Genomic DNA, 18,436 nt, shown 5'->3' on the forward strand with positions numbered 1-18,436 from the left:
GACTAATGACATTTGTACGGGGTGTGGCCTAGAAAGGAAAGACTTATAAATTAAAGTTAAGGCCTGTCCTCCAAATCTAGGACATGTTCACATTGAGTCCTAGAACAACCCCAAATATTTTCAGAATATTTGAACATTGGAGGGCGCTATAGTGATTCTATTTTTTCTTGTCTTTTCCAATTTCCATCGTTTTTGCATTTACAAACTAAGTTTAAATCAGATTGATTTCAAAATCAAGCAAGTTGACAACAGTGGGGTCAAAAGTTATTAAAATCATCATAAAACTACCTGGGCGTGATCTTGCGTCCAGTTTGGACAATATTTGACTATTTTCTTAAATGTAAAATGTAACTCCAAGGAACATTGATATTTCTGGCTTTGAGCCATGATGCTTGTGTGGGCCTATAAGTATTGCCATTCAGTGATTAAAAAAAAAAAAAGAAATTGCCACCTATTGGCTTATGTCAATGCAAATTCTTCAATTACATGTCCATCTCTTAGCGCTTTAATCTGATCCACTTCGAATCTGTGACTATAAGCCTTAAGACTGATGATAGGTCACAGTGAATATTTGGTTTTTGACAAACTTTGTTGCCGTGGTTTTAATAGCTCAAAATGTGAAGGAGTTTTAGCGTGCAACGGAAGAAATAAAAATGAGAAGAACAATACTTGCATAAATGCATTCCAACAATTAAACGAGAACCTATTTTACAGTGAGTCGGACGATGTACACACGTTGTTCCCATTTATTAGACCTGTGATGTTAAAACTTAATTAATTGGGTTAACTGGGGTTGTAGCTGGTTGCAGACAACCACTACAGAGCGGTGTAGTTTGTGTTTGCTGACGAGCTATTGAACTGGGCAGTCCGAATCTATCCTCTTATTTGTTAAGCTGTAACTCATGACATGCTCCTCCAAGTTGATGCCCCACCCCTTCATGCCACATCAGGGCCAAAAGTCTGAATGTGATTTGGAATTAACTCATTTGTATGAGAAGCCTAATGAACCACGTGGCAATAGGTGTAGATGGGAGTGCTGCACACTGAAAAGTGTACCAGGGAACCAGCAGTAGGTTCAAAGACTTGCACAATCTATCTGTATATTGGAAACAATGTTGTGGTCTTGGTATGATGATGATAATGTAGCTCAGTGTGTGTTTGTGCTAAGCTGGGCCTTCTGACAGGGTAAGGTTGCAAAGGGTTGTGGAAAATGGATTCCAATTATGTGTTCTGTATTTGTGCGATCATAATCTCATGGCGGTGTCTATGAATAAAACATCAACATGGAGAGAAAAGTAAGTTTTTCAGAGCCACAATTGACTCATTACAGCAGTAATTTCAATATTTAGTGAAAACCTATAGTACACTGAGTCCAGTGATTGCTTCCCCGCATTAGAGCTATTCTTGCTGGTGATTTTAACACTGCTTTAACAGCAGCCTGAGTGCTCCATTGTGTGCTCCCTGACTGCTGCTGGTAGCTGCTATGGGCTCAATCAGTGACAGCTGGGTTCCAGCCTTTTTATTATGTCCAATGGAAACATTGTTTCAATCACATTGTGCCATGATAAGTGGCATATTATCTGCATCCCCATGAACTTCCAGCGCTAATGGATTTTTATTAGTGTTTTTCTCACGTCAAAAGATGGATCTTTTATTTCTAAAAGAACATATTTTTTGCAGGGCAATATGTACATGAGGGAAATGCAGCTGTGTTACATTTCCTTACTTTGAAACATCATACTCCACACCCGTGTAAGATCATCAATGAGGACATTTATTTAAATACTTACAGGAACAGTGTTGTAAACATACATAAACATGCGTCTGCTCAAAGGTATGTGTTTCATTCTCTGAATTATCTTGTTAAGATGACACACATTAGTCATGAATCAAGATTGAAACTCTGACTTCATCTTTGAATTTATATACAGTGGGTATAGAAATTATTCAGACCCCTTTCAATTTTTCAGTCTTTGTTTCATTGCAGCCATTTGCTAAAATCAAAAAAATTCATTTCATTTCTCATTAATGATGGCAGCTTGAGAACAGTTGCTTTATCACAGTACGCCAATACATGAGGCTCTCTATGTAGCTGGTTACAATAACCAATCTCTGAAAATTATCCCCTCGGCAAAAAAGGTTCTTAACTAAAACATTAAGACATTTTTCAAAACACAAATAAAGATCTCGCTGCAAAGAAATTGCCGTTGACAGTAAATCGAATTCAAGGTACTTCTCCTCACCTACAAGGCTCTTGCTTGTCAAGTGCCATCTTATCTTGAGGAGGTTTTGTTGAAAAAAATAAACAGTTTGTTTTAGCCTAGTTTTGCCAAAGATGATTGTCTACATCCAAGGTCAATTACCAATTCAATTCATTTTATTTTGTATAGCCCAAAATCGCAAATTACAAATTTGCCTCAGAGGGCTTTACAGTCTGTACACATGCAACATCCTCTGTCCCGAAACCCTCACATCGGCACAGGAAAAACTCCCCAAAATATGAAAAAAACCCTTCAATGGGGAAAAAAGGGAAGAAACCTTAGGGAGAACGTCAGAGGAGGGATCCCTCTCCCGGGATGGACAGACTGCAATGGATGTCATGTGTACAGAATAAACAATGTAAAGGATGTACAATACATTCAATTTCTCTAACTGAAATGATACAAGTAATTGCAAGTAGCAGAAGAGGTGTACGGCAGGACCACTGCAGGGACAACCTCCATCAGATCGAACCACCATCCACAGAGGCTTCTGTGGGGAGGGAGAGCAGAAAGATGTTGGTTTTTGATGACAGTAATATGAATCATATTTAAAGTAATGATGATGGCAGCAGCAGGTGTCAGCAGAGCCATGAGCCAGGAGTTAGAACCGGGGTCCGCACGAAACTATGATCCACGGAGACCTGCTAGGCGAGAAAGCACAAAAAACTCCCGGAAAGAAGCTTAATTAGTGATGTACATTAATAAAGCATGGATGATTGTGGGAGGAGAGAGTGAGAGTGAGAGAGGGGCTCGGTGTGTCCTAAGAAGTCCCCCGGCAGTCTAAGCCTAGAGCAGCTTAACTAAGGGCTGGTCCAGGCTAACCTGAGCCAGCCCTAACTATAAGCAATATCAAAGAGGAACGTTTTAAGCTTTATCTTAAATGAACTGACCGAGTCTGCCCCCCGGACTGAAAGTGGAAGCTGGTTCCACAAAAGAGGAGCTTGATAACTGAAGGCTCTGGCCCCCATCCTACTTTTTAAAACTCTAGGAACCACAAGTAGCCCAGCATCTATGGAGCGTAGATGCCTTGTAGGACAATACGGTGTAACAAGCTCTTTAAGATAAGACGGTGCCTCACCAGCAAGTGCCTTGTAGGTGAGGAGAAGTACCTTAAATTCTATTCTTGATTTAACAGGAAGCCAGTGCAGAGAAGTTAATACAGGAGTTATATGATCCCATTTCTTAGTTCTTGTTAATACACGTGCTGCAGCATTCTGAATCAGTTGGAGAGGTTTAAGCGATTTACAAGAGCAGCCTGATAACAAAGAATTACAGTAATCCAGTCTAGAAGTAACAAATGCATGAACTAGTTTTTCTGCATCACTTTGAGACAGGAAGTTCCTGATTTTTGATATATTCCGTAGATGAAAAAAGGCAGTCCTTGAAGTCTTCTTTATATGAGAGTTGAAGGACATATCCTGGTCGAAGAGAACTCCAAGATTTCTGACGGTGCTGTTGGATACCAGAGCAATTCCATCCATAGAGACTGTATCACGTGACAGCTGACTTCGAAGGCGCTCTGGGCCTATCATGATAACTTCCGTTTTTTCCGAGTTTAACATCAGGAAGTTGCAGGTCATCCAGGTTTTGATGTCTCCAAGACAGTCCTGAAGTCTAACAAGTTGGTTGGTGTCTTCTGGCTTGATCGATAGATACAGTTGAGTATCGTCTGCATAACAATGGAAGTTTATGCGGTGTTTTCTGATAACGTCGCCCAAAGGAAGCATGTACAGGGTAAATAGAATCGGTCCAAGCACAGAACCTTGTGGGACTCCGTGACCAACATTCGTGGTCCTCGATGATTCACCGTTCACAAACACAAACTGGGATCGATCCGATAAATAAGATTTAAACCAGCTGAGTGCAGTTCCTTTGATGCCAATCAAGTGTTCCAGTCTCTGCAGCAGGATACGGTGATCGATGGTGTCAAATGCAGCACTGAGGTCCAGCAATACAAGAAAAGATACAAGTCCTTGGTCCGATGCAAGTAGAAGATCATTTGTAATTTTCACCAGTGCCGTTTCTGTGCTGTGATGCATTCGAAATCCTGACTGGAAATCCTCGAACAAAGCATTGTTTTGTAGAAAGTCACATAATTGATTCGCGACAGATTTCTCCAGGATCTTAGCGAGGAAGGGAAGATTAGAGATGGGTCTGTAGTTAGCCAACACCTCTGGAGCTAGGGTAGGTTTCTTCAGAAGAGGTTTAATTACAGCTACCTTGAAGGACTGTGGTACATGTCCTGTCAACAAAGACAGATTCATAATATCCAGTAGGGATGTGCTAATTAACGGAAAAACTTCCTTAAGCAGCTTAGTTGGAATCGGATCCAGGAGACAAGTGGAAGAGTTGGATTTCAAAATTGTAGAAGTCAGTTGATCAAGGTTGATGGAAGAGAAACCATCCAAGTAGGTATCAGGGCCCACGGCTGCGTCCAAGGATCCTACATCCGCGGACGGGTTGGCTCCGGTTGGGGGTAGTAGACCATCAATTTTCTCTTTGATAGTCAGAATCTTATTATTGAAGAAGTTCATAAAGTCGTTACTACTGAGGTCCACAGGAATACACGGCTCGACAGCGCTGTGACTCTCTGTCAGTCTGGCTACAGTGCTGAAGAGAAACCTGGAGTTGTTTTTATTTTTCTCGATTAATGATGAGTAATAAGATGCTCTTGCGTTACGGAGAGCCTTCTTATATGTTTTAACGCTGTCTTGCCAAGTTAGCCTAGATCCTTCTGATTTGGTGGAACGCCATAACCGCTCAAGTTTCCGCACAGTTTGCTTTAGGTTCCGGGTTTGAGAGTTATACCAAGGCGCGAACTTCCTTCTTGTTGCCATTCTTCTTTTGAGGGGAGCAATACCGTCCAGCGCCATTCTCAAAGAGCCTGTGGCAGTATCGACAAGATGGTCGATTTGTGACGGACTGAAGTTTTCACAGGAGTCTTCTGATATCTTGAGACAGGACACTGAACTTAGAGCAGAGGGAATGGTTTCTTTAAATGAGGCTACAGCGGTGTCCGATAAACATCGACTGTAGAAACCCTTGGCAGGAGGAGGAGATTCTGGCAGTAGAAATTCAAAGGTTATCAGACAATGGTCGGACAGGAGAGGGTTCTGTGGAAAGATTGTTAAGTGTTCTATCACAATACCATACACAAGAACCAAGTCGAGGGTGTGGTTAAAACAATGAGTTGGTTTGTTTACAGTCTGACAGAAACCAATTGATTCCAGCAAAGAGAGAAATGAAGTACCAAGGCTGTCGTTATCGACATCCACATGAATGTTAAAGTCACCCACTATAATTACCTTGTCCGTTTTAAGGACCAAACTCATTAAGAACTGTGAAAATTCACATAAAAATTCAGAATAAGGACCTGGGGCCCTGTACACTATTACAAAGAGAACCGGCTGGATTATTTTCCAGGTTGGTTGTGAAAGACTGAAAGTCAGACTTTCAAATGAGTTATAATCCAGTTTAGGTTTAAGGTTTATTAAAAGGCAGGAGTCATAAATAGCTGCCACTCCACCCCCTCGGCCTGTGCCTCGGGGGATATGAGTATTAACATGACTTGGAGGAGTCGCTTCATTTAAGCTAAAGTACTCCCCATCCGATAGCCATGTTTCAGTAAGACAGAAAATATCAACATGGTTGTCAGATATTAGTTCATTTACTAAAACAGCTTTAGAGCACAGAGATCTAATATTCAAAAGACCCCCTTTAATTCTCCTAGTTTGTTGCACAGTTGTATTGTTACATTTAACTTTGATTAAGTTATTAAATATAACTCCTCGCTTGTTTACCTTTAACTTAAATAACGGTGTCCGTGGGGCAGAAACAGTTTCTATAGAGTTAATTACGCTGAGTGACTGCTCGGAATGAAGCGCAGAGAAGTGTGTAAGACTGCGACTCTGCTTCCTGGTCTGAACTCTGGGTCATGGATTAAGTCCATTAAGAAACTGGGTCAGGTTCTTAGAAATGAGTTGAGCTCCATCCAAAGTTGGATGGATGCCGTCCCTCCTAATCAGACCAGGCACTCCCCAAAACGTTTTCCAGTGATCAACGAAGCCCACATTATTATTGTGGGCTTAGCCCACAATTACCAGCACTTACAATTTTGGCTTGAATAATAACTTTGTCATTATGAGCTTTGCTGGTAAAACTTAATCCTATAACTACGTTGGATTGGTGGAAATAGGTTGAGGGTGCAGACATCAGCGCAAAAGGCAAAGTTGTAAGACGTCTTTGGATGGAAAGCCCATATTTACATTTAAAGAAAATGATAGAGTCATCCCTAGAGGTCAAGAAACTACCCACACCCCAAAAACTTGGAAGGTAGCAGAAGTTTCATATTCCCCTGCAAGAAGACAAGTGGCATGTTAAGTATTACGCCAGATTTAGACCATCTGGACCTACATACTGACGGGGGATAATCTGGAGAAGATGCGAATCAGTGTTTGACTTGTTTAATTTAGCTAACACTAATTTCAGTTTTGAGTATGTTATTAAAGAAGTCAAAGTATTTTTGTATGTGGAAAACAGAAAAGTATATATTCATATATAAATATTTTTGGTCCGTGAGGTACACCCATGAGGCAAGAAAGTGTTTGGCTCCATGGGGTTCGACTCCTGGTCGATTTAATCTTTTAATATATTTCCTTAACTGTATAAGTGTCTGTGGTGTACGTCATGCTATGGCCGTAAGAAAACAATATTTGGACTTTAATTTTCTCAAAAGCTACGCAGTAATATTTCATGCGAATGACTTTAATTTTCTCAAAAACCTATACAGTAAAATGTCATGGGAATGTACATGAGCATAGATGTGGTCTTCTAGAACTAGGATCAAGTGAAAATAGAATGTTACCATCTATTTTCGATCGCTTTGACAGTTCAAAGATTTTGGGCTGAACAAGCCCATTTACCGTAAAACCTTAAATAGAGGCGCATTTCAATGCCTGCGCTCATGTGGACCGCATTTCAAAATGAAATGCACTTCTATTTAGGTAGACCGGCATCATCCTCCACGCTCCGGCAATCCACCCTCCTCCTCCTCCTCTTCCTCCCTGCAGCCTGTTTAATTCCACACGAGGCTTCTACCCATCTCTCTACCAACATTTCGCACGGTCTCGTCGCCAGACCTCATCGCGGATTCCAGCCAGTTGTCTATAAAAGTAAGTATTGTGAGGATGTTTCGTCTTCAAATTCGTCTAAATATTTTAAATATGCGCGAAATTGTTCGGATTTCAGATGTATTTCTGATACAGTTAATCCCACATGCAGACCCTGAGGCTCAATAATGTTTATGTAATCCAATACGGTCGGCTAACATTCCATCACGAACGGTGATAAAAACGTATTTACCATCACATCAGACTCGATTCATTTGTGCAACTGCCTTTACCTGCTTCTATATCGTGCTATGGCACAGATAGAAAACACCACACTCTCTTAATCCATTGAGCCTCAGAAGCATGATTCTTATTCATTGCATATTTCACATCGTCAAAACGGATTCTCTGCCACCAAACCCGAGGCTGGCGGAGTGGCCCGCTGGTTACATAACCTCAGACCAGAGGAGCTGAATCTCTGGCTGAGCTCATGTCAGCAATGAGGTTGGTGAACCGTGGTTGATTGTAGGTGGCTACAATGAGGCATGTAGTGGTTCAGCAGCTCTATTGTCTCCTGAATTAGTGCCGGACTGTTGAACGGCCTCATAAAGCCGTGACCTCTTTCCTTTGGAAACTGTCCATACAAATTTGATATACTGATCTTGGAAAAGATTTTAGCTCACGAAGCGTTTTATGTGCTAATGATATTTTGACGTGATATTGAATAACTATGTTTTTGAAATAGGGAGAATATGTAAACTCTATAACAAAGGGCAGACCATCGTGGAAATTTAACAGGGCCCCTCCTGATTATCACAATGCTCCACTAAACTCCACTCGGGCATTACTCTTATTGACACACACAGCTGGAACAGAGACTATTACAACAGGACCCAATTTACCTGAAAATAGACCTGGCCTGACTCAGAACTGAGTAGAAGAACATACTGAATATTTAGATTAGTGACATACATTCTGAAAAATGGTTAGTGTTTGAATGATGTATTGAACAAAAATGTTAAACATGGTGGTTACATTCATAAGCATTTTGACTGAATTATATTAATACACTTAAGTAATTGGGCACACCGCTGATATGTTGGACCATGTACAGTTAAAACATGAATGCCACCATTTAATGCCCTGTACCAGATTACAGCCTTTTAACAAGAAAAAAAAGACACACAATACAAAGCTGCAGAATAACACATTGAATAAAGTATTAATAACGCTGCAGCTCTTCACCACGTCAGGCAGGGTGTTCCACTGATGTGCCTCTTACAGAAAAAGATGATTGAACAAATGCAGTGTGGTGAAATTAAATGGTCCAATCTCGTATGGATGATATTCTTGAGGATCTAAAAGAACTTTCAGAGCAACTGTACACAAAATCACGGAGGAGGAGGAGGGGCAAAGCCATTTCAAATTTTTTAAACCACGTACACATTTAAAAATACTCAATTAGCTGAGACAGATTGTGACTGTGGTACTTGCTCACCATGACGCGTCCTCTCTGTGTCTCTCTCCCTACAGACGTAATATGTCTTCAGTGCTGCAGAAGTTGATCACTCCTCTGGGCAGCAGCCCTGCTGAGCCTCCCAGGAACAAGGTGACTGTGGTAGGTGTGGGCCAGGTGGGCATGGCTTGCGCGATCACCATCCTTCTTCGGGTAAGACACAAAAAAACGTCAATTTACTCAGTAATATCCGGCTCCTATTGTCAGCATGTAGTGTGTCCTAGAGAAAGTCACTAACCATGTGTCGGGACCTTCACAGCAGCCCAATGCTCCTGATGCTGAGAATTGGCTAAGAGGTCACATTTCATGGATGTGGATGGCTTTCAACGGTCAAATACCACATATCAAATATATTTCTAAATAAAGCGGAAATGTCTGTTTAAAAGTTGATAGTTGCCCTAGTAAAGCCGTGGGTAAAGTTGAATTTATTAATTTTCATTAAAAAAACCTAGTAAAATCTCAAAAGACATTATAGAACCAGGTTTCTTTTATGCCTGTTTTATAAAAAAATATCCTACAAAATAAGATCAATCAATATTTCATAAAACTAATCTTAGTTTCACAAAAAACATGTGGGTTACATGGTGTCATATCATCGATCATTTCATATATCAATCCTATTGTGCAAACTTACAATAAATACTAGCTGTATTTTAAAATAATTATATTTGTAGGGTAGGAGTAATAATAATAATATAGTAGCAGTGGATCTAGTATGATAATTTAGTATAATGAATAAGTATGTAATACAAATGTATAATAATAATTCATAATAGACATGTTTAATTCAATTAATTTTATTTTGTATACCCCAAAATCACAAATTTCCCTCGGAGGGATTGCTCTCCAGAGATGGAGAGAATGCAAAATATGCCATGGCTACAGAATGAACAATGAAAAAGATGTACTGTATGTTCACTGCATGGAAATTGTTCAAATATTGAGAGCAGTAAGCAAGACGACTGGAGAAACAACCACCATCAGATGTAACCACCCTCCAAAGAAATCTGTGTGGAGGCAAAGCACAAAGACTTGAGGAAAGAAGCAAAGTCATATCTAAGGGCTGGTCCAGGTTCAACTGAGCCACCCCTAATAATAGACATGTCCTCACACAACTACAGCAAAATATTCATTACTCTTCGTATATCGTTATTTGTTCTTTATATATATGTAAAAAACAGATATTAAATTAAAAATGATACGTTCATTTATACATTTTTTTTGCTCCATTATGTATTCTACAAATATGTTTAATAGTTTTGGGTAGAGACAATGTTGAAGAGGGATTTCATTATTTCTTTCAGTATATTGTGTATATAAATATACAGTCTTAATTAATAAGCAGACTGCTCTGCACAGGACCTGTGTGATGAGCTGGCTCTGGTGGATGTGATGGAGGATCGTCTCAAGGGGGAATTGATGGATTTACAGCATGGCAGCCTTTTCCTCAAGACCTCCAAGATAGTGGCTGACAAAGGTCGGACCTGCTGCTCACATTCCGTTCAATTCAATTCATTTAATTTTGTATAGCCCAAAATCGCACATTACAAATTTGCCTCAGGATAAACTCCCCACAAAATGAGAAACCCTTTTGTTTTGTGTTTACCATCTGACCCTCAGAATAAACTTTTGATTTCTACACACTGATCCGGTCTGCATCTGGGTCCTGTTCGAGTTAACCATGACACAGGAGAAAGGTCTTTTGACATCCCATGATGTTGCTCTTCCTTTCCTCTTCCTCCAGACTACGTAGTAACAGCCAACTCGCGCCTGGTTGTGGTGACGGCAGGCGTTCGCCAGCAGGAGGGTGAGAGCCGCCTCAACCTAGTGCAGAGGAACGTCAACGTCTTCAAGGCCATCATCCCCCAGATTGTCAAGTACAGCCCCAACTGCACTCTCATTGTGGTCTCCAACCCTGGTGAGTACAAAAAAAACCCACACATTATCTTTATAACTATAATAGTACAACTGCTAATTGTAACACACTCTCCAGTGGATGTGTTAACCTATGTGACCTGGAAGCTGAGCGGTCTGCCCAAGCATCGGGTCATTGGCAGCGGCACCAACCTGGACTCAGCCCGCTTCCGCTACCTGATGGCCGAACGCCTCGGCATCCACGCCAGCTCCTTTAATGGCTGGGTGCTGGGAGAGCATGGAGACACCAGTGGTGGGTGCACTCTCTGTTATTCATCATCAGGAAACCAGCAGGGTATTTTCAGTGAGAAAGTGACAATCACTTCACTTGAAAAGTCATTCATAGTGCCATATTACTGAATGTTTTTCAGTGCCAGTGTGGAGCGGCACTAACGTGGCAGGAGTCAACTTTCAGAGCCTGAACCCGGACATTGGCACTGATGGTGATAAGGAACAGTGGGCGGCCACACACAAGGCTGTAGTAGATAGGTAGGGTTTATTTGTTTTATTTAAATGAAAAGACAACATAGAACATTTTGTCTTATATCAAACTAACATTTAACGTTAATAAATTTTTATAACTATATAACAGTTCATCTAATGTTAACCCTCTGGATACGGAGCCCATCGCAGGCGACAGAAATCTCGAGATGCTTCCATTATATCTACCACAAAAGCTCTATAATAGGCCTTTATCACAAGGGTCTTCAACTAAAAATGTGAAGAGGTCCAGTTAGAGAAACTGTCTAGAAGCAAAAGTACAGAAGATAATGTGACTACTTAGTGTGATTAAATAGAGGGATAGAGTTGTAAATGCAAATGTAAGAGAAGGGAAGACGCAAAGTCAGTAATGTGCATTTATGTCAACACTAACAAAAATATGATTAATAATAATAGTAACACGTAGATATATGTAAAATGTTGTGAAGGTACACATACAATGTAGGGCTGTTTGTGTCGCAGCGCCTACGAAGTGATCAAGCTGAAGGGCTACACTAACTGGGCCATCGGACTAAGTGTGGCTGACCTGATTGAGAGCATCGTCAAGAACATGAGCCGGGTCCATCCAGTCTCCACCATGGTCAAGGTCAGACACACACACACACTACCACAAACTACACACTCGGCAACAGCTGATGTTCTGCCGTAGTGGTGCTTGATTTGCAATTGATTTGTATTGAGAAATGAGAGAGGTTGTCAGGGCCCTAGACTCTGTATGGTAATGTAGCCTTACTTGCATCACTGGTTCTCAAACTTTTTCTGTCATAACCCACTTTTAGAGGAAGTAAAATGTTCACCTCAACAACCCCAACAAAATTGAACACGCTGAACTTCTTATGGAGAGCATGATCACATGTTCTTTTTTTTAAATGTTTTTTTTTACTTGCTATCAAATGATCACAACCTTCATCGCATGCATTTCTGCTTTGAACCTGAGTCCCACTTACCTTATCTAGAAAATGGACAATAGAAATAAAGGGTATTACTGCTAAGTGATTAGAAAAAAGACTACATTTGACTCCACCTGTATGATTAGTCTTAAATCAGCAACTAGTGTTACTGAGCACTCATTGCAGGATTTATTATTATCATTATTATTTACAAGTAATACAAATGTCCTACACCACTCAGTAAATCCTGTCTCTGTAACCCTTGTGCATCACTTACTGGCTTTTCATTTAATATTAATGTAGTGGTAAATTAAGTGGGGCTGTTTAATGCGTTTGATGCAGATCACTCAGATTCCCTCAAACATTTAGTACACAGAAAATATTATGTGAACAAATTAAATGATAGTATTAATGGTATAATGGTAGTTATGAAAAGGACTGATTTTGGTTAAAAAAAATGTAACCCAGTAAAAGTACAATTATATTAATACGTTATTTTATGGCAGATTTTGACATTTGACTCTTTGTCTCAGGACATGTATGGCATTGGTGAGGAGGTCTTCCTGTCTCTGCCATGCGTGCTCAACAGCATCGGGGTGAGCAGCGTGGTCAACATGACCCTAACTAATGCGGAGGTTGGCCAGCTGAGGAAGAGCGCCGACACACTGTGGGGCATCCAGAAGGACCTCAAGGACATCTGAACAAATATGCAGACAACTCCTCCAGGACTTTCTGGATGACTTGTTCCTTTAGTTCCCTGCAGGGAAGCACCCAGAGAAAGACACAGCCACCACTGTCTTGTTTTCATCCCACCTTCGTCTAATAGTCTTAGTCCACACGGTGCAGTCTGAGGTACCTCAGTGTTTGCAAAGGAAGGGGGGGACATGATTCAGATGTCTCTTTGTCCGACCATGTGTTGTGTGTGTCCTAATAAAGTTGATCCTTGTGTTCACTAATGTGTGCACTCTATATTTTTAATGACTCAAGTGTGTTAAAGTAGTCATATTCAGACATTTCCACTTTGATAGTGCTCCCCAAATGCTGGTAAACAACTTACACTTTTTTTATGATTCTTGTATTAAATGAATACTAAGACAATATTTCAGGGTTTCCCAACATCATCAGACCAAGCAGGTGTCTGCCTTACATGACCGTGGCCCCCCTCAACATCCCCCTCTAACCCTGAAGCGCCTAACTTTGTTTTTGCAAACCTTGGATAAACCAGCTTCCAGCATGACTCAGAATCCACCCTCAAAATGCACTGTAGTTGGCTGCACAGTTCCGCACAATTTTTTTACATAGTGTCTCAGGCTTAGAAGGGACAATATGGATAAGTTTCATATATGAAGACCTTGTCGCAGCAAGAATTGGGAAAAAGTTGTGGAGTTTTGCGAATCACTCTGAAACGGACTGTTTTTACAACTTGGGCCAATGCAATGTCAAGAGGTGGAATGCGAGGGCAAGGAGGGAGGACTCATACGCAGGGTTAATGAACAAAATAATAGGACTTTAATAGTCAAAGAACTCAAACTCAAAATCACTCCAACCAAAAAAACAGGAAGGAGGTGAAAACAAAAACCAAGAAACACAAACAAGGACCTGGACTTGAAACCACAGACTTGACTTACACATGGACGGGTCAACATGTAATGACGCCACACAAGACAAGAGACTCACAGGGCTTAAATACACAAGGGAGGTGCAGGTGATTGGACACAGGTGGAAACGATCAGGCACGGCAGACAATCACTAGGGAAGACAGGAAGTGAAGTCACCCAGGAACACAAGAGACATGAAAACTACAAAATAAGACAGAGCAGACCCAAACCGTGACATGCAATGCTGGACTCCTGCAAAGATTGTACTAAAGACGGTACGTCCTTTGCCAGGCGAAAAACTTCTGGGGTAAGAGCAGTTCAGACAATTGGCGTGACAATGCCCACTTTCCCTGCTACGGTTCATAAATTGGACCACTTAATAAGTTGCATTTTGTGTACACCAATTCAGCTGTTATTCTGAAACTATGCAATCAATAAAGAAATGAGAATAGTGTAATACCACTGTAATTTTGAAACGGTAATCAATAGTATAATACCAATGCACAGCTATGATCGTATTCAATAATGTAATCAACCAAAGTGCATGCATCTAATACTTGATACCACCACTTCCAATGACTATGAGACAGTTATATCTATCACATTCTGTGAAAAACGAATTAACTTGTCACCTTGAACGCACTAGGGAAACGTCACAAGCCCAGGGGCATAGCCACTGCCTTTTCACACCTTTACTGACCTGTAGGTACCCATTCTTCTAGAGTGGTTGGAATGCAAGAGACAGTCACTATGTGGTGGTCATTGAACCACTCTGTGGCCTGTGGATTGCAGAAACCTCAGCTGAGACCACACCTTTTCTTTTGTTAAATACCTTTGAAATTAACTTTTTATCTTTTTTTTTTAAATTAATTTTAATCCGTCTTTCAGGTCATGAATGAGTTATGTTGCATCCAAATTGTAATATGTAATGAAAATATCCTTTTTTCAACAGATTTTTATTACCTCAAAAGGAGATGCATTTATAGACTATATTTCCTATATATTGTAATAATTTCCATGTTTTTTAATGTATTATGACATTTATATAAGATTCAAAAACGTATTGAATAAGTCAGTTCTTTCATGCCACTGCCGTAGTCTCGTGAAATAACGTGCAGGCTGGCATGACTGTGTTTTCTGAAGTGGAGGCTGGCTTGCAGTCCATTCTCCCTCAGGTTTCCCCCAGAAGACGTGTGACGGAACAGAAGATGTGTACAGAGTGTAAATCTCTCTGTAGCCTAATTTGAGATTTTGGGCTTTACAAAATAAAATAATAAAATTTGTTTGAATTGAACAATACCTTAGTACCAAAGCAATCTGCCATATGTGCACTTGAGGGGTGATTAACATCTTACTGAGGCTGTGACGGTTGTATAGTTAGTAATTCAAATTATGAACAGAAATGGATCAAAGTGAGCTCAAGTAGACAAGTTGGCATGTCAAGGAAACTCCTCTTGTTTCAGGCAACTTGGACCTTCCCCCCTGGTTGTTTCCACCTGTGCCCCTGTGTGTGTATATATTGTCTCCCTTTGTCTTGTCCCAAGCCAAGGAACATGTATGCATCTAGCGTCATAGTTTTTACACGGTTTCTTTGTACCAGGCTTGCGTTCTGTTTTGACTCCTTTTTCTCAGCCTAGTGTTGTTTTAGATCCCTTTTTGTACTTAGATTTGTATTGGTTTTTTCATCGACTACGAGTGATTTCCATTTCAGTGGTTCTTGCCCTTTTGTCAATAAACTTGTGTGGGTGTGGAAATCCTCTCTTCTCTGACTGCAGAGTGAGCTGCGAGGCTGACTCACTGAGGAGAGTTACTTCAGAACGATACCTACTTTGACATCAGCCACCAAAAAAGTCCCTAATTAACATCTGGGAAAAGTTGCTATATTTGTTGCTGGTCGCTTTTTACAAAGAAAAAGTTGCCGAAAGGAAAGGTTGCCGGAATGATCTGGAAAGTTGCCAAGTTGGCAACACTGACTGGAAACCATGACAATGAAAATAAATAATGTCGTTGGGGACCTGAGGGTCCCCATTCCAAACCACACTATTCCAGCCTAATCCCATATGGAGTTTTAACAGATCAAATATATAAATGTGTATTTAAATGATCACACGCTGTCAGGGGGATAAGAACACACAGGCAGCAGACACACTTCTCCATCTACTTCTATTCAATAACATGCAAATTTACATTTATTTCATAAAATTACAATATATTTTTGTTAGATGACATCAATGAGGTAAGTAATAATTTGACAGAAATACATTTGAAAAAATGTCTTTGAAGGTTATTATTTACAGCACTTATATTAAATATGTTAGTAAGATAAGACTTAAGTCTAATCATATTCTGGATGCCCATGTTTATTTTCAAACATGTTTAATATACATATTTAATTTGAGTAATATCTAATTGCACTTCATTGTATGTTTGGTATTGTGGTTGTCCTACTTCACATTTTATTGTTATTGATATACTTGTATAGATGTTGTATTTGGAAACATTGAAAAATAATTGCAATGCCGTGGTGACATCAAGCCACTGCAGCATTACAAATAACCGGTTCCAGCAATTTCAAGGTGAAATTGTGTCCTCCAATTCATCATAGAAGTCCATTGGCCTGTTTGTTTTCTAAGTATTCAACAAATCATATTCAAAGAACAAATATGTTAACATATACATATGCAGAACATGTCAGAGCTTTTTTTTTAAAAACTCTTTTAATGCATTTGTTTTTGTGCGTTTTGTTTTGTAGCCAATTCTATATAATTATAATGATGAATTCAGGGTCAATATTCATACAAAAAATTTATTCAGAGAGATATCATTTTTAGCTGAAGAAAAGGGAGCATTTTTTCCAAACAAAAAGACTATTCACCTATGGTACACAAGATCTCAGAGAAAGACATATTTGTTTTGAGTGGTTAGGTCCAGTTATTGCAAGAAGAGAGAAGGGCGGAGAGAGAGGTGTATTGGTCCTGGCTCTTTTAACGGCTCTTCTGTAAATGTAGCGTTTCCCAAAGCGGAGGCCGAACGGGTTGAAATTGAATTGATTCCTGCGGTCGTTGCACAGGAGTTGCCTCTGTTCCTCGTTCTCTCTCAAGGAGAAACATGGATTAGCATCGTCTGCCAGAAACGCTCCAATAGTTCTTCTCGTGAGCGCAGAAAGAACTGATCCTGAGTACAATGGCAGCAAAAGCATACACACAGTATATTTAAGTTCAAATTGTTTTAGTTTAGATGACTGTACATAGAGCCCTGATAATAACTCAACATCCTTCTGTATTGTATGTAAATTCATAATCACTGAAAAAACTAAAACTGCCAATTACATGTTGTGGAAAACAAAGTAAAATGAGTCCATCTGACATGTAGAAATTAAAGGAAATATTTAAGTAAAGCAACTCATGAAAACTGTACTCAAGTAAAATGTATCCTACTTAGCCATGGTCAAGTGAAATTAACTTTGATCTTAAATGTGATAAAATCTTTTGTTAAAATGACTTTCGGTTGCCCACCTTTTGCAAGTATCCTTTGTGCAGAATCAAATCCTGGCAGAGCGGCTCTCACACTCCCTCCATCATTACCAGCCATCAGCCCGCACACCACAACCAAAGTCAAGAGTTGCATCATTCTCTCTCTGCATCCGCTGTGCAGGTACTGGCACGGCCACTGCTATCAGACCTGCTTTAATATTTTCACTATGTTACCACGTGGGCCTACAGCTCACAGCCAATCCCAAAATGTCTGCGTCCATCTGTAATTTGCGGAGCTGTTCAAGGCTGCTGAAATGTGTCATCTGCTCTTCCGGGAAATGTTCCGAGCTCACTGCTAATGTGTTACCGCATTTTGAAAAGTAGTGAACTGGTCAGCATTTAGTGGCAGAACCTGGACTGGGGAGAGAGAGAGAGAGAGAGATTTGAGTTTAATAAAAATCCCCGAAGAGGACTCGGACTCCCCCCACCCCCCTTTGCCTGACCTGAGAGCCTCCTCTGCTGCCCCTCGTCTTCCTCTTCTGGTAGGGGACCTTAAAGCCCACCCCCCCCTCCATATTCTCCTCTTGGCGGAGATACCCATCCCACTAACGAGCGGCCCCCGAACTCCTTCACCTTCACTCCCTGACTCGCCTGTTGGACCCCACCCATTCCCCCCTTTCACTCAGTCACACACAAAGCATACCCGCTGGGCCACATCACCTCCTACTGTCACGAGTGGAGGGATTCTTCTCCAGACAAACCCTTGCCAGGTGTCCCCATCCACGACAATGGAAACACCGCACATTATCTGATGTAGAAAACATCACATAATCAAACCCTTCGATCCTCACCTTGATCACTAGGATGAGCACTTATTGAGAACATTCTATACCAATATACAGCAGAAAATATGTAAAATGTATGTTCTCCTTATATTAACTGTACAAAAATAAAGCCCAGATTATAACTAAACATCCTGCTCTATTGTATGTAAATACATAATCACTGAAAAAACTACAACTGCCAATTACATGTTGTGGAAAACAAAGAAAAATGAGTCCCTCTGACATGTAGAAATTAAAGGAAATATTTAAGTTAAGCAACTCATGAAAACTACGCAAGTACAATGTATCCTACTTACCCTCAGTCAAGTGAAATTAACTTTGATCAATATT

General features: G+C 40.4%; 2 protein-coding genes across 2 annotated transcripts; one reads left to right on the forward strand and one right to left on the reverse strand.

Moving 5' to 3' along the window:
- The first annotated feature begins 7,268 nt into the window (after nucleotides 1-7,268).
- Nucleotides 7,269-13,142, forward strand: ldhba (lactate dehydrogenase Ba). Its single transcript, XM_037462062.2, has 8 exons — nucleotides 7,269-7,432; nucleotides 8,903-9,038; nucleotides 10,245-10,362; nucleotides 10,630-10,803; nucleotides 10,879-11,052; nucleotides 11,171-11,288; nucleotides 11,763-11,886; nucleotides 12,724-13,142. The coding sequence occupies exons 2-8, from the start codon at nucleotides 8,910-8,912 to the stop codon at nucleotides 12,889-12,891; spliced, it is 1,005 nt and encodes a 334-aa protein (XP_037317959.1). The 5' UTR covers nucleotides 7,269-7,432; nucleotides 8,903-8,909; the 3' UTR covers nucleotides 12,892-13,142.
- A 3,395-nt stretch (nucleotides 13,143-16,537) lies between these two features.
- On the reverse strand, nucleotides 16,538-17,437 carry kiss2 (kisspeptin 2). Its single transcript, XM_037461570.2, has 2 exons — nucleotides 17,304-17,437; nucleotides 16,538-16,962 (listed from the first exon to the last, which is right to left on the reverse strand). The coding sequence occupies exons 1-2, from the start codon at nucleotides 17,416-17,418 to the stop codon at nucleotides 16,664-16,666; spliced, it is 414 nt and encodes a 137-aa protein (XP_037317467.2). The 5' UTR covers nucleotides 17,419-17,437; the 3' UTR covers nucleotides 16,538-16,663.
- Between the last annotated feature and the right edge of the window lie 999 nt (nucleotides 17,438-18,436).

The sequence above is a fragment of the Pungitius pungitius genome, chromosome 2 (genome assembly GCF_949316345.1).
Source record: "Pungitius pungitius chromosome 2, fPunPun2.1, whole genome shotgun sequence".
Classification (NCBI taxonomy): Eukaryota; Metazoa; Chordata; class Actinopteri; order Perciformes; family Gasterosteidae; genus Pungitius; species Pungitius pungitius.